At 39.1% G+C, this 16,731-nt stretch overlaps 1 protein-coding gene across 1 annotated transcript in view; it reads left to right on the top strand.

Annotated features, from left to right (window-relative positions):
* The window catches only part of SYNE1 (spectrin repeat containing nuclear envelope protein 1), a 472,480-nt gene that overhangs the window by 358,554 nt on the left and 97,195 nt on the right, over positions 1 to 16,731 (top strand). The window contains 10 exon segments of the mRNA XM_047733936.1: positions 2,820 to 2,939; positions 5,932 to 6,132; positions 8,567 to 8,740; positions 9,650 to 9,781; positions 10,447 to 10,643; positions 11,374 to 11,506; positions 11,837 to 12,019; positions 13,216 to 13,365; positions 14,157 to 14,333; positions 14,756 to 14,911. Of these exon segments, the coding sequence (XP_047589892.1) occupies positions 2,820 to 2,939; positions 5,932 to 6,132; positions 8,567 to 8,740; positions 9,650 to 9,781; positions 10,447 to 10,643; positions 11,374 to 11,506; positions 11,837 to 12,019; positions 13,216 to 13,365; positions 14,157 to 14,333; positions 14,756 to 14,911 (1,623 nt within the window).

Below are 16,731 nucleotides of genomic sequence, written 5' to 3'. Positions count from 1 at the left end.
ATATTGCCTCCTTGTTTTGTTACATATCCTTACTAAGAAAGGATGCATGCTAGATGTATTTTTTAGTATTTTGCCTATCTGAAAATGATCTTATACTGTGTTCGCTCTTTCTTGGTAACTTGGCTCACTGTAAAATTCCTGCCTGGAAATCAGTTTTCTATGGAGGTTTGAGGCACGGCATTGTTTTCTAGCTTCTGGTGTTGGCTTGAGGAATCTAAAATCATTCTAATTCCCACAGCGGTATGAAATGTCACAGTGATATACCTTGGGAAGGGTCAGTTTTATCCACTGGGCTGGAGGTTCGGTAAGCTGTTCTTTTGATTTGGTAGCTCTCCTCTTTCCATTTCGGAAAATTGTCTAATGATTTAATATTTTTCAGTCCTCCATTTTATCTTTCTCTCTTTCTGGAACTCTTTTTAGGCAGATGTTGGATATTCTGGTCCAGTCTTCTAATTCTTTTATCAAGAGACAGTCTGCTCTATTTTTTGGAAGACTTCCTTGATTTCAACTCTCAACTTTCCTACTGAGTTTTATATTTCTGCTGTCATGAGTTTCATTTTCCCTGAGCTCATTCTGGTTCTCTGAATGATCCTTTTTTTGTAGCATTCTGTTCTTTTTCTAATAGATGCATTATCTTTTGTAATCTATCTGCATATGTTAATGATTTTTTTGGCCAAAGTTTTATTTTTCCCATATAGTCTGTTTCCCTTCAGCCTGCTTTTAGTTGTTTGTTTCCGTCTCCATCTTTTCATGTTACTGGCTTTTCTGAGATTATGGAACTTCTTTGGCTGTCTGTTCACGTTTAGGATCGAGAACTAAACAGCTAAATGGGAACTTTGTGTATGGATGTGGCTTGATGGTTTTGAGATTTACTGAATGTTGGGCTCTGTGGGCTATTTGTTGGAGAATCTTTGTGTCCAGCTTTTAGATTTTTCTATTGGTCTTTCTACATTTCCTCTCCTCTCCTGTCTGGAGACCGGAGGTCACGCTCCAATACCTTAGAATATGTGAGGGCTCCTCATTTAGCATTCTGTGGGCATTCAGTCACGTATCCTCTGTTTTCAGTCAAGTACTCAACCCTGCAATTCTGTCTGGTGCCCCTCAGTCCAGAGTCCGCTTTACCTTCTCTAGAAAATAAACTCCCCATCTTTCCCAGAGAAGGAAAAGGGTAATGTGGAGTGAGAAAGAGGCTCTGGAAATTTCGCTGCTCTTTAAGAAGCTTTTTGCCAACTGTCCTTACTTGGCACCCACCCTACCCACCCAGAGTGCCAGACTACTGTTCCTGTAAGTCTGGTGATGGAGATCTCCCGTGAGCTTAGGATTCAGCTTTCTCAGATTTCTTAAGTCAGTTATCCCATATCCTTCTGAATTCCAACTTTCAAAATGTTGTTGGTATTGCTTTCTTTCCTGTTTCTTTGTCCTTGTAGATTTATGGGCGGGAGGGACACCAAAAAAAAACAAGCAAACAGAATTTCTGCTGTGGTGTAGAGGTGATTCGGGAAGGAGAAAATAAGACACATGTGTTTCATCTGCCATCTGGTGTCCATGTTCTTTTCCTCCTTCAGGGCAGCTGAGATTGTGTTTCTTCCAAAAGTCTACTTGGACGACCCCAGAATCCACTCCTGTATTTCTTGTCCAGGCTCCTCTAACAGAGATAAATTGCAGCGAGCTGAATACCTGATTGGTATTCCTGATTGGTATACCTGATTGGATTCACCCCTGTTTTGTTTTGCTGTGTTTACTCGGGCTTCCTAACCAGACTTTAGGCTCCTTGAAAGCCGGGAGAAGACCTTGTTCTCCTCCTACGGAACTCACACTGGGAAGACGAGGCCTAGTGCCAGCAGCCACTTCAATAATTGTTGATCACTGCTTTTTCTTTTTTTTTTTCCTTGAAGATTTTGTTAATTTATTTGACAGACAAATCACAAGTAGGCAGAGAGGCAGGCAGAGAGAGAGAGAGAGGGGAGGAAGCAGGCTTCCTGCTGAGCAGAGAGCCCGATGCGGGGCTCCATCCCAGGACCCTGAGATCATGACCTGAGCCGAAGGCAGAGGCTTAACCCACTGAGCCACCCAGGCACCCCGATCACTTGCTTTTCTACTAAAGGAAGAGTGAGATTTAGGGAAAGGACCATGCTGTGACATATTTTCCTCTTGCCTCACTGAATCTCTCTCCCAGGATGCTCGAAATGCATCTCAGGAAACCAGAACATGTTCCCCTAGAAAAATCCTAAGCCAGTGCCTTTTCTAACCATGTCCTAAGTCACGCTTCTTTTTCAGGTGTTTCTATTTACTAATTCCCATATTTGGTTAAGGAAGCCATTGTTCTCCCAGCCCTGCATGTGAAGTCCTTCCTACTTCCTTACCCGTGAGGTAGCCGACTGCGGTATAATAAAAGGCCTCCTTCTCTTTCCTGTATACTAGATGGCCATGTTTTTTTTTTTTTTTTAAAGATTTTTATTTATTTATTTGTCAGAGAGACACAGTGAGAGAGGGAACTCAAGCAGGGAGAGTGAGAGAGGGAGAAGCAGGCTTCCTGCTAAGCAGGGAGCCTGATGTAGGGCTCGATCCCAGGACCCTAGGATCAGGACCCGAGCCGAAGGCAGATGCGTAACACCTGAGCCACCGTGGCGCCCCGATGGCCATGGTTTTTATGCTGTATTAAAATGACTCCTTTTGTAGACATTGAAAATGTTTAATGTGGAGAGAAGAACAAATAGTATAGAAGTATAATAATAGAAGTAATAGAACAAACAGTAATCACATTTCGTGAGGGAAATTGCTTATGGAAGTTCTAATAAAGTATCATAAATCTTACATAGGCGATACAAGAGGCTGAAGATGGGCTAAAAGAATTGGATGCAGGAATCATTGAATTAAAAAAGCGTGGGGACAAGTTGCAGATTGAGCAGCCGTCCATGCAGGAACTATCCAAACTTCAGGTATGGTTTTCTACCAGCAACATTTTAGCTTCAATGATGCATCCTAACTAGAAGTCAAGAAAAAATTATTTTCTGTATTCCTTGGTTGTTCTCTATACAATTCATGTCTCTTAGGTCCTAATCTTTATTTTAAGCAACACTTAGAAAATTTTCTGAAACTTTTACCAGGTTTAATGTGATAAAATAAATTGTGTTCTCAAACTTCTAAGATTTTTTTCCCTGACATTTACTTAATTATTCCAATGGTTAAGCATTGTGGTATATATACTTTAGTTGTGGCATATTATTTTCTACTCTAGAAAATATAATAATTATCATTCCTACCTGGAAAAGTTAAAAAAAAAACAACAGATAGCTACCCTGCATTGTAGTGTACCTCAAAAAAACTATTTGTTTGTTTGTTTATTTGATAGAGAGATAGAGAGCACAAGTAGGCAGTGGGGCATGCAGAGGGAAAGGGAGAAGCAGGCTCCCTGCTGAGCAGAGAGCCCCATGCAGGGCTCGATCCCAGGACCTTGGGATCATGATCTGAATCGGAGGCAGCTGCTTAACTGACTGAGCCACCCAAGTGGCCCATCAAAAATCTAATTTAAAGAAAATGCTCAAGCTAATACTTTTAGGAAGGTAGTTTTTCTCTGGTATTCAAAACTATGGTTAATCTTTCATACATGTCTGAATGGAAGATAGACACGGTTTCAAAACCAGGCGAACAGAAAAAAATAAACTAGAAGGTAGGTGAAGTCTAAACGATTTCCCAACGTCCTCCAGGAGTAGGAAATAATTGGGGGTTAATTTGCTCTCTTAGATCAGGCTGCAAGGCAAAAATCCAACTTGGGTTATTAGAACTGGGATATTAGACCAGCAAAATTTAGCAGTTGATAAGCAACATAGTTAAATTACATTAAGAGAGAATGGTGTACAGTGACACACATGTGTTAAGGTTTCTCTGCATTACTGAGAACCGTTGAGGGATTAATAGCGTAAGTCCAGCGCAGGGTCACAAGTTCTTCCTTTTGAGAAAATAAAATGTCTCTTATTTTAAAAAGAACATTTTTATGTTAACTGTCTCATTCCATTATCTAACATTTCACAATGTCATAAGCCCAGTGCCCCCACTTTGCACTTAGACAGTTTTCCAACAGTGCTTAAATGTCAGGTGGAAGAGTCAAACATCATAGTTGTAAATGGGCATTAAAGTTGAACTTTTCCAGATTGAGCCATTTTGGCCTGCTAAACCTTAATATGATACATTAATCAGGTCCATATGGCTCAAATAAATTTTGTGTTTGGTGGATCATCATCTCCTAAAATGTCTTTCCAGTTTAAATAGTTATTTATTTACTCCACCACATTTGGCAAAAACATTGCCTTTTTAAGTCTTAAAGCATTTCGCTCACATTAAACTCCTCTGTTTCTCTAGCTCTTTATTTAGTCCAAAATCTGATCATTATTTAGCAGATAAAATGTGGAAGATACTTTATTCAATTACTCTAAAATTATGTAAATGTTAAGAACACTATAAAAATTAGAATTATATTAGAAAATTAGAATTTACACTTAACATTTCCCTCAGCCACATGAATAACTTTTCAACATTTTAACCCCACTTCCTACCATAAACTTTTGATACCCTGAGAAGAGAGCTGTCAAATCGACCTCATGTCATCTGTAGCCAATATTTTTGCATATTCTTTGAAATTTGTAAATATTCAGCTTATCTTTTCTGAAGGAAGTTTCAAAGAGAATCATGAGAAAGATAGGCAGTGCTCTGCATAGAGAGTATCACCACTGGTCAGATACCTGAGGGACTGTTCTTGGCTGGGTTGTGGACTTCATAGGTAGTGTGCCTTTCAGCAAAGAGTCAACACATGAGATGATGCTGAATGAAATAAGTCAAGCAGAGAGAGTCAATTATCATATGGTTTCACTTATTTGTGGAGCATAAGGAATAACATGGAGGACATGGGGAGATGGAGAGGAGAGGGGAGTTGAGGGAAATTGGAAGGGGAGATGAACCATGAGAGACTGTGGACTCTGAAAAACAATCTGAGGGTTTTTGCTGACAAGGATGCGGAGAAAGGGGAACCCTCCTACACTGTGGGTGGGAATGCAAGCTGGTGCAACCACTCTGGAAAACAGCATGGAGGTTCCTCAAAAAGTTGAAAATAGAGCTACCGTATGACCCAGCAATTGCACTACTGGGTATTTACCCTAAAGATACAAACGTAGTGATCTGAAGGGGCACGTGTACCTGAATGTTTATAGCAGCAATGTCTACAATAGCTAAACTATGGAAAGAACCTAGATGTCCATCAACAGATGAGTGGATAAAGAAGATGTGGTATATATACACAATGGAATACTATGCAGCCATCAAAAGAAATGAAATCTTGCCATTTGCAACGACATGGCTGGAACTAGAGGATATTATGCTTAGCAAAATAAGTCAATCGGAGAAAGAGAACTATCATATAATCTCCCTGATATGAGGAAGTGGAGATGCAACATGGGGGGTTTGGGGGGTAGGAAAAGGATAAATGAAACAAGATGGAATCGGGAGGAAAACAAACCATAAGATACTCTTAATGTCACAAAACAAACTGAGGGTTGCCAGGGGGAGGGGGATAGGGAGATGGTGGTGGGGTTATAGACATTGGGGAGGGTATGTGTTATTGTGAGTGCTGTGAAGGGTGTAAACCTGGCGATTCACAGACCTGTACCCTGGGGCTAATGATACATTATATGTTTATAAAAAAATTAAAAAATTATTAAAAAAAGAAAAGAAAAACAATTTGAGGGTTTTGAAGAGGCATGGGGTGGGAGGTTGGGCCAGCCTGGTGGTGGGTGTTGTGGAGGGCACGTATTGCTTGGAGCACTGGGTGTGGTGCATAAACAATGAATTCTAGTACACTGAAAAGTAATAAAAAAAATTTAAAAAATTAAAAAGTCAACACATGAATTGAGAGTGAGTATCACTGTTTCTATTTTGTAGGACATGTATGATGAACTGATGATGACCATTGGCTCTCGGCGGAGTGGGCTGAACCAGAATCTTGCACTTAAGAGTCAGTATGAAAGGGCCCTACAAGATCTGGCTGATCTGCTGGAGACTGGACAGGAGAAGATGGCAGGTGACCAGAAAATCATCGTGTCCTCCAAAGAGGAAATTCAACAACTACTTGATAAACATAAGGTAAAGAAAATGAGAGAGAGAGAGAGAATGTAGTTGTGAAAGCATATTCTTGCTCACTGATATGTATCTACCTAGTAAAACCTATTATTAATCTTTTATGAGTTCCTCCTTGAATAAAACACTCTTTAAAATAGTCAACAAATGTATATTCAAACCTGTGGACACTAAATAGCACAGAAAAATTATGGAGGATACGGTCCTATAACTTTGCGAGTTAAAAAAGAATGCAGAGGCACTTGGGTAACTCAGTTGGTTAAGCGTCTAACTCTTGATCTTGGCTTTGTTCTTGATCTCAGGGTCATGAGTTCAAGCCCTGTGTTGGATTTGATGCTGGGTACGGAGCTTAAACTTAATTAACAAAAAAAAAAAGAAAAAAGAAAAAGAATACCAGCATTCCTAGTAATTTTAATTATCACTTCCTCATTAGTATAAACCAGGCTTTTCCCCTTCATTTACTGCAACCAGTGGGAAACTTGACTTTCTTCAAAGTTCGTAGCTTCCTTCTTAACTCTTTTGATTTGTCCTTGTGTCTTATATGCCCATTTATTCATCTAGCCCTAAGTATTCTGGAGAGAATGCTTCTCTTGTCCTGGCCAAAGGCTCCTCATCGTGCTCTGGGAAAGCAGAGCTACCTACCCAGCTGTGGGACTGGGTATCTGTATCTGTGCATCACTCGGCCACTTCTGGCCAATAAGCACATGTTCCTCTGGTTGCTGTGGGCCTCAAAGAGTTTATTCCTGGGGACAATGAGTCCTTTTACTATGTGATCAAACATGGTATGCCTGAGGCTGCCCTCAGTATGTCCCATTGCCAAGCTCAAGTTAGACACTGCTCCTTAGGAAAGGAATGCCTGTTTAATGTGCATACAAATAACTCTTGCATTTTTGGAATGACTACAGAAGGAGTAGTTTTACCAGTCCAGAAACCCAAATTCTCAGACTGTAGGAATGTCATATATGGAAATTTTGAAAAGCCCACTGGGATATAGATAGTTAACATTCTACCATTATGTAGCTCTGGTGGCTTATAAAGGTGAATTTTGGTGGGGAGGGGGGTGGGGTGTACTTCTTGCTATTTTTCCCAGAGATTTTTGTCCAAAACTTTGTGATTTATTAAAGCCTTATCATTTGGCTTTGAAAACATTGCTTTAAAGTTCACAGCTGGTTTTCTTCAAATCTCTGACAACAGTAATAAAATATCATCCTGAGTTATTCCAGAGAGGAAGCTAGGATCAATGAGTATAAATAACAGAGATGTAGGCCCAATAGGTAAAGAACTCTAAAAGGAACACTGCCATTGAGCAGACAACCCTTCTGGCCATGGGAAGACCATCCAAGGCCATTAGGGGGAGATCGGGTTATAAAAGGAATATCAGTTTTTGGTGAATGTTGGGCTGAATGACCTCCAAGTTCTCGTCCAGCTTTAAGATTCTCTGATATAATAATTGTGAGTTAAAAAATGAAGATTCTGGCTTCTTTTGACCTAGACTATTTCTGACAGAGAGCTCTGCAGTGTCCTTGAACATAGCATGTTCTATAGCCTGGGCGGTTCAGTGTCCTCACCCACCAAATGGGAAATAGAATTCCATACCTCGGAGAGGTGTTATAAGGGTTAACTGAGTTGGTCAGTAAAGCATTGGTGGAGTTTCAGCATATAGTAAGCACTAAACACTGTTATCAGTTTGCAGGTCTTCAACTTCACCCACAGTGGAGGGAACAGAAAATGGGATAAGCCCTGTTTACCTCCTCTAGGGCCTTTTACAGTTCTTAAAAGTAACAGTTCGAAACACGTTTGTAGGACTGCCCAAGGCCTATCATTCTGTTGTGTGTGGGTATAATATAAGGGAAATTTAAAACTGTATAATACTAATAGGTACTTGTCGAGCTGTGCTTGGCAGTGAGTATCGGAGCACAACGAATGCTCTGGGAATTTGGAAAGTAGAGCTCCAGCCTAGACACAGAGGAAGGAAAGTCATGAATGTGTAGAGTGAGGACATCTTGGAAGTACAGAGTAAAGACAGAGACCGAAGACAGGGGCCTGCGAGCTAATGTGTCCCGGGATAAGGAAGGCCAGTGAGTGTGGTGGGAGTAGTGAGAGTCTCCCAGATTGTACAGGGATGAGGCCTTGAGAGGGCAGAGGAACTGTGTTAGCAGCCGGTCACGCCTGAAGAGCTCTGTCCGGGGGTGGGGGGCAGAGTGTCTGCAGCCCGGTGTGTATAGGTGTCCTTGAGTGAAGGGATGGGAGGCCGGTGAGGGGACTGAAGCCCCCTTCTCTGCTGGAAGCAGTGAGTGCCTGCATGAAGGGGGGGCAGCGGGCTGGAGAGACACTGCTCGGATACTGAGTTCCGCCAGCTTTCACGTCTGAGGCAGCTTTTGTTGTCGGGTGGGATACGTATGAGTCGCTGACCTCTTTCGCTGTCCCCGAAAACTTGCAGGAATACTTTCAGGGCCTGGAATCTCATATGATCTTGACTGAAACGCTCTTCAGAAAGATCATCAGCTTTGCAGTCCCCCAGGAGACAAGGTTCCACACGGAACTGATGGCACAGGCTTCCGCTGTACTGAAGCAGGCTCACAAGAGGGGCGTGGAGTTGGAGTACATTCTGGAGGTGAGACTGTCCACGGACTCCCTTCCCCCCAGCAGACTCAACTGCAGAACGTGCCATTAAGGCAAGACCTGTTTACCCACACCATGCTCCTCATAGAACTTTGGAACTCCCTCAGACTCAGCATTGCGTTCTGCCCTGTCCCTCTTGTCCTTCTATTTCTATTTGGATAAGGGCTCTGCTGCACCTTGAGTCGGCTAGCTTCCCTCCGTACTGACTGTAGTTAGAGCACGAAGACACCTGGGGTTTCGACAGTCAGATTAAAAAACCTCCGACCTTGCTGTACATGATTGAAAAAGCCTGCAAATGATTTTTTAAAAGATTTTCCAGTTTCGGCTAAAGTATAAATCAGAATTTAGGAGTGGTGTGGGATTTGTCCTTAGTAGAATGTCTACACTGTATATTTCTGTTTCTCAAATGTCTGTGGTGGCTTTTTCTATTTGTGAATGTCATGTATTCACTTTACTATTGAAGTAAGCACCCTCTTCCCTTTTGCTTAAATCATACGCGCATCGTCACTATGATAAAGAATGAATCCGTGCATATCAGAGGCCTGCTGTGTTCCAGGTGCCCTGGGTACAATCATTCCATTTAATCCTCATGATGGACAAGAGAGTTATATTAGCCCCATTTTTTTAACGTTATAAATGAGGGTCAGAGAGGTTTAGTAACTTGCCCGTGTTCACACAGCGGATTAGTTGCAGATCGAAATCCTGTTCACAGTGTTTTTGGGGGTCGCCATCTGATTCACGTGCTTCAGAGCCGTCATTTGCTTCTCAGAGCAAACCTCCAATATAAACAGCTCCCACATAGCTTTAAAGAGAATCTGTTGAAAGCCTATTTTGCACGCAAAAGAGGATCCTGTTCCTGAACTGCGATTCTTTAGCTCACAGACCAATACTATGTTTCTAGACATGGTCTCGTTTGGATGAAGACCACCAGGAGCTCAGCAGACAGCTGGAGGCTGTGGAAAGCAGCATCCCGAGTGTGGGGCTGGTGGAAGAGAGCGAGGACAGGCTCATCGACCGGATAACACTCTACCAGGTCAGCGTCCGATGGCATCTTGGTGTGCGAAAAGTGGCCATGTCTTCTTTCGAAACTTTCCCATGGTTTTAATGGAATCTAAGCAAACTTGAAATCAAATATTTCATTAAGTATTTTTACTTTTATTTCAAGCTGTTGACATTGTTGAAAGCAGATGGATTTTAAGTGTTTGCTTTATAATAGAACATAAGAAAGAGCTTTCTTCTTCTTCTTTTTTTTTTTTTTTTAAACGAGAGCTCTTTGAAAATTCAGCCGCCACCAAGCATTTTCTGTGGTGTTATGCTGGTGTCGTGGTATTCTTACAGCTTCATAGTTTTAAATGCACCTGAAGTTACTACAAAAAGAAGAAAGGAAAGGAGAGGAGGGGAGGGGAGAGGATGGGGGTAGGAAAGGAGTGGGGAGGGGAGGAGAAGAGAGGAGAGAAAGAAAAGAAAGAAAAGAAAAAAAAGAAAGGAAAGGAAAAAAGAAAAGAAAGAAGAAAGAGTAACATCTATACTTAGATATGGATGAGCCATTTCAAAGTTTCTAATCTTACTTGGGGGCAAATAGTTGAAGTCTGACTAACAGGGCGTGGGAACATTATGGGGCACCAGAGATACTGTAATTCTTAAAGAGAAAAATTGCATCATCCAAACTTTTAACCCAGTATTTTCAATCAATTTTAGCATTTGAAATCCAGCCTTAATGAATACCAGCCCAAATTATATCAGGTATTAGACGACGGGAAACGACTGCTCATATCCATTAGCTGCTCAGATCTAGAAAGCCAGCTAAACCAACTTGGAGAACACTGGTTAAGTAATACCAACAAAGTGTCTAAGGAGCTTCACAGATTGGAAACAGTGTTGAAACACTGGACCAGGTAACACGGTGACTATTATATATCACTGTAGGTTAGTGCTGAAGAGTCTTTATAGGGCATTTAATATTTAATATAGGCATTTAAGATCAGTGGGCATGAGACTTGAAAAAGATGATCTCTTATCTGGGCACTTATTTTGTATTTTGGAAAATAAAGGCAAAAACAAAACCCCCACTTGGATTCTTATGTAATTGTATAAACAAGGAATTAGAAGTGGGCAGGGAAGCAAGTGCCTAATGCACTTTCTCTTGGACATTTGCCTATGGACTACACATGGTGGTCAAAGTAAAACCTTAGAAGGAGAGGTAGAAGGAAAGTGTTGTTTGAGAAAGTAAAGTTTCTCAAGGGCAGACTGATTTTACATAGTGAAACACTATTTCTATACCACCTTTATTTTTAAGAACTTTAATATTTTCTAAATAGCCTCAATGTGAAGGAGTAAGTATGTGTATATAGTAGGTATAAAAAGGTGTGTGTGTATGTATATACATATATATATGTGTGTGTGTTTATATATACATGTATATATATTTACATTCAGCTTAGAAATGGGAAAACTGAAACTTGCTTACAGTATAAATTTGAAGGGAAGTTGAGAGTGTGAATGCAAGACATTATTCTCCCAAACCTGTCATGTCTCTTGTTTTAAAATTGACATTGCTGTATAAGATGGGTTAGCAGAAGAGATATATTGGATGTTTACTTAGTAGGCTCATTAATATAATTACAGATATCAAAGTGAATCTGCAGAACTTACTCACTGGTTACAATCTGCAAAAGACAGGCTAGAATTTTGGACTCAACAATCTGTGACAGTCCCACAAGAACTGGAAATGGTCCGTGATCATCTAAATGCTTTCCTGGTAAGCCTAAGGTTCTAAATCATTTGATTAAATTTTCTATACTTAGTAAGCCAACCTGAAGAGAATTTGTCAATGTTAACTATGTGTGGTCAATCCTTGTGCAAAATAATAGGCTTCAGCATTGCCTCATTAGAGCAGTTTTCAAGGAATGGCTATGTTGTTGGCTTTCGTTCAAGGCAATGGTGTGCTTTTTTTGTTTTTCTCTGGAGTGCTTACTGTAACTCCCCTTCAAGATGTAAAGAAAAATTGTTTACATAGTAAATGGTTCTCTCTCCTTAAATTAAAGGTCAGACTATTTACTCCCAGTTTGAACATTGCTACTTCTTTTAGGAGTTTTCCAAAGAAGTGGATGCCAAATCTTCCCTGAAATCATCTGTTCTGAGCACTGGAAATCAGCTTCTTCGATTAAAGAAAGTGGACACAGCTGCCCTACGTTCAGAGCTGTCACACATTGATAGCCAGTGGACTGACCTGCTGACAAATATTCCCGCTGTACAGGAGAAGCTCCACCAGGTATAGAAATAATCAGAAGTTTAAATCATAATAGTTGATTTAAGCAGTATTAAATGGAAAGAGAGCTAACCTGCTTATACTTAGAAATTTAAATCAGCTTTGTCACGGACATCTTGCCTTTTCTCTCTTTCATTGTTCTGCATACTAAAAGTGAACTGTTCTGTAAAGCCATATGTACAAATGTCATATCTTCCAAGGACTTCTTTATTGTCAGTGTGTGTGGGATGTAGAACAGAACCTTCATCTGGCCTTGTTTAAACTCTCTGTTTTCTCATGAGTAAAATGTGGGAGATTACACTTCCCTCATAAAGTGAGTAGTTCTGAGGATTCAATCACAACATGCATAAAAGACCTATAATCTCACCTACAATAGAACAATTGACATTCAATAAGTATGCACTTTCCTTATCTGGAAATACACCTCCCTTCCCTGGATCCCAGACAATGTATGTTTCTCTCTCTTTGATATTCATCCCTCTACCAGGTATGATAGCTGTGTTTGATGTCTGTCTTACCCTCCTAAGCAGCAGCTACACATTTCTAGGGGCAGGAAACATCTCACATTCATCCCTGTATCTTCCCACACCACATAGAAGTCCATAAATATTTTAAATGATGGCTTTTGTTTCTCCAAATCATTATAATAAGTATCTACAAAAATGTATGATAGATCAAGTAAGAGTCAGAATTCTAAGTATATTTTAAAGAGTAAAGAAATTGGCCATGCTCTTAGGAATAAATATTAGAGTGCCAAAAAATCTAGAAAATGATAGTTTGTATTGTGGTATTTTTCTTTCTTCCTTTAACATTCCTGAGTCATAATACACAGAAATTTTTTACAAGATAATTAATAAAATACATCTGTTGAATGTTTTGTAGTTAAGTTTTTTTTTAACTCATAAAACTAGCTATAAAATAAGAATAATATTTTCTTCTCACTGGTATTTTGATTAATTAGCTAATGTTTATACAATGTTTATAGTATTGGATGTCAAGTGAACATAAGAGGACTATTATTGTTCCGTGTTTGCCTGATATTTAATTTGAGGCTTCTAATGAGGTTAAGATCCAAAGATGTCATTAAGAATGGTTATCTCTGTTGGTACACTGGCAAGTATTAATGGGGGGTTTTTAGGTTGGCAGGATTCTGGTTTGAATTTTAACACTTGTGTCTTGTTTTGTCTCTTATTGGTCAGCTCCAAATGGATAAGCTGCCTTCCCGCCATGCCATTTCTGAAGTTATGACTTGGATTTCTCTCATGGAAAATGTTATTCAAAAGGATGAAGAGAATATAAAAAATTCAATAGGTTACAAGGCAATTCATGAATACCTTCAGAAATATAAGGTAATGGGACATTTTTTTTTCTTTTAATTTTTTATATTTTAGGACTATTTTGTTAAAAGAATTCAAAAAGCTCAAATTATAGACATCAGATTTTGGAGTATATGTTTCATATATAGTGACCAGATAGGGGAACAAGGGTAAGAAAACTGCCTCCCTAGTTGTAGACATGGAAAAGTTGTCCGGGATTAGAAATAGTTTTGAATATGAATTTGTGTCATTTAAAAAATGATAAAACAAACCATGAGAGACTCTTAATTCTGGGAAACAAACTAAGGGTTGCTGAAGGGGAAGAGGGTGAGAGCGTGGGGTAACTGGGTGATGGGGGTTAAGGACAACCTATAATGATGAGCACTCAGTGTTATAAGCAAATGCTGAATAACTGAATTCTACATCTGAAACAAAAAAGATAATTCTAAAGAAGAAGATGGTAAAATTTATAAATATGTTATAGTGAGATTATACAATTCATCCAATTCTATATCCCCTACCCAAAATATATCCATGTATTCATATTCAACATATTAATAAATTCAAAATTTCACAAATTCTTATAAGTTCAAATTCAGTGTAATTTTAAATTCAAAATTTATAAATTCAGGATGGTTATATGTGATATATAATGAATTTCTGATAATAATGCATTATGTAAATATATACAGATTTTGCCATTTGGACTAAATCATGGAAATGATAATAATCTTAAGGTTACTTAAGGCTTCCCAATTCCTGATGAAATATAAGATATTTATATGCATAACCTTGTTTTCTTATTTTCTCCCTTCCCTTTTCAGGGTTTTAAGATAGATATTAACTGTAAACAGTTGACAGTTGATTTTGTGAATCAGTCCGTGCTACAAATCAGTAGTCAGGATGTGGAAAGTAAACGCAGTGATAAGACTGATTTTGCTGAGCAACTAGGAGCCATGAACAAAAGTTGGCAAATCCTGCAGGGTCTCGTAACTGAGAAGGTAAGCCTCTCCTGTCCATAATTACCTGAAAATGCCAAGAACAGGCACACTGTGTAAAGAAAATTCATTTCACAAGTAGCTTAGCTACACATAGCATGCAAACATTACTACAGGGGACACCACTGAATCCCATTGCTCTAAACACTCTTTACTCTTGTTAATTATTTTCTCTTACACATCCCCTATTCTTCACCTACTACATGTTGTTTTACTTTTTCTAAAGATGCCTCTTAACTTTGCCTTCCCTTTAAGTTGACTTCTTTACTTTCTTACCAACACTAGCCACTGATTCACACTTGGTAAGATTTATTTCTTAATCATATATACAATAAACTGTATTTGAAGAATTCTTAATTTAAAGCTAATAGTGTCTTGAGTTTAAAATGAAATTGCACATTTCATTTTGTTATTTTTTTTTTCAGATCCAGATGTTGGAAGGCTTATTGGAATCTTGGTCAGAATATGAAAATGATGTACAAAGTCTGAAAACTTGGTATGAAACCCAGGAAAACAGACTAAAGCAACAGCATCGCATTGGAGATCAGGCTTCAGTTCAGAACGCAATGAAAGACTGTCAGGTAACTTGTCCAGGTGGCTGACAGGCGAATGTCACGGTTTCATGGCATATGTCAAAGGAAGACTCAGGCCCTGGCGTTGAGATTAAATACTGAAAAAAGTTTTGCTCAGTAATGAATTTCTTGGATTATGTGAGTTTATAGGGTTGTTGTTTTTTTTTTAACCATTATGTACTTTCACCTATTTGAAATTATGAGAATTTCGAGACATACTCCTAAGTAGAGAGAATGCTTCTAACCCTTCTATACTGATCATCAGATTTAATAGTTAAGATTTTGATGTCTTTGCCTGAATTATTTCTTTTCTTAAATATTTTCCAGTGAACCCCAGATATCATGTTATTTTCTTCCTGCCTACCACAATACACATCTCTAAGAAACTGATGTTTTCTTATATATCCATAACATCATTATCACCACAAAAACTTTAACAATAATCCTTTAATATCATTCAATGCTCAATTCATAATATTGTTTCTTCAGTTTTCTTTATTTATTTTTTTTTAAGATTTTATTTATTTATTTGTCAGAGAGAGAGAGAGCGAGCACAGGCAGACAGAGTGGCAGGCAGAGGCAGAGGGAGAAGCAGGCTCCCTACAGAACAAGGAGCCCGATGCGGGACTCGATCCCAGGACGCTGGGATCATGACCTGAGCCGAAGGCAGCGGCTTAACCCACTGAGCCACCCAGGCGTCCCATCTTCAGTTTTCTTTAAAATGTCTTTTTTTTTTTCCAGTTAATCTATCACATAAGGGTACAAAAATGTCCACATGCCACATTTGTTATCAGATCTCTAAAGCCTCTTTAGTATTTTTTTTAAATACAATTAACTTGTAGACTGGTCCCCGTAGACTGGTCCCCAGTTTGGGATTAGCCTGTGGACTTCCTTTAAGATGTCATTGACATTGGTTTTCTCTCGTCTGTATCTCCTGTAAAGGGAAGTTAATGCTAGAGACTTGAAGGAATTCGGTTATCAGCTCTAAGGAGCCGAGTGCTTCACAGGTGACCTTGGTGCCTTCTCCCATGTCCCACAGGAAGCATTCAACAGCTTCTGCTTGTTCTGTTGTTAGTGATAAGAATCTCCAGTGCAGATGGAGTGAGTGTACTCTAAATGTCTTCCAGTGACTTTGGAACACTTAACATATGACCAGGTGTTCTTGTTTATACAAAAGAAATGTGAGTTATTACAGGTAGTGCTATAGTAAAATTTTAAAATAATACAATAATTTTTAATGTACAGATTAGCTGTGATGGTTCTCTGTAGTGTTTCCAAAGACCAGTTGAAGACTCAGCTGTGAAGTAGTTTTACAGAAACACTCCTTTCCCCAAATCTTGAGAGACCTTTCATAATGATCTTCCTTCCAACTAGCATTTTTTTCTGAGGACAAATGTAAAGAGAGATATATTTAAGCTCTCGGTGAAAGCTTTTCCATTCAGAAAAGGAAAAGCAGATGCCCTTGTGCTGGGCTGACAATCTAATGGATTGTCATTTCTAGAATGTATAAAAGTGACAAAACCATCATATAGAGAAATACCTAGAAATTTTTAAAAAATGCTTCACATCAGAAGATGGGTGTGTAGAACACTGAAGACTGAAACTATGTATCAACGATTCTCACTGCATTTCCTGTTTTCCAGGGACCAGTAGTGTTTCTAATTTTGGCCACCAATTTTATATATCAAAATGTACCAAAAAATCCAGAATTTCACAATTTTACTTTGAGGGAGAAGTCAGACCTCTTAAGTTCCTAAATTAAAAGGTTTCCATTCAAGTTAAAAGATCATTTAAGTGTGAAGATCAGTAAGATTAGTGCTTCTTTGTTA

The sequence above is a fragment of the Lutra lutra genome, chromosome 6 (assembly GCF_902655055.1).
Source record: "Lutra lutra chromosome 6, mLutLut1.2, whole genome shotgun sequence".
Classification (NCBI taxonomy): Eukaryota; Metazoa; Chordata; class Mammalia; order Carnivora; family Mustelidae; genus Lutra; species Lutra lutra.
The sequence above is the reverse complement of the archived record's forward strand: the minus strand, read 5'-3'. Positions and strand labels throughout refer to the sequence as shown.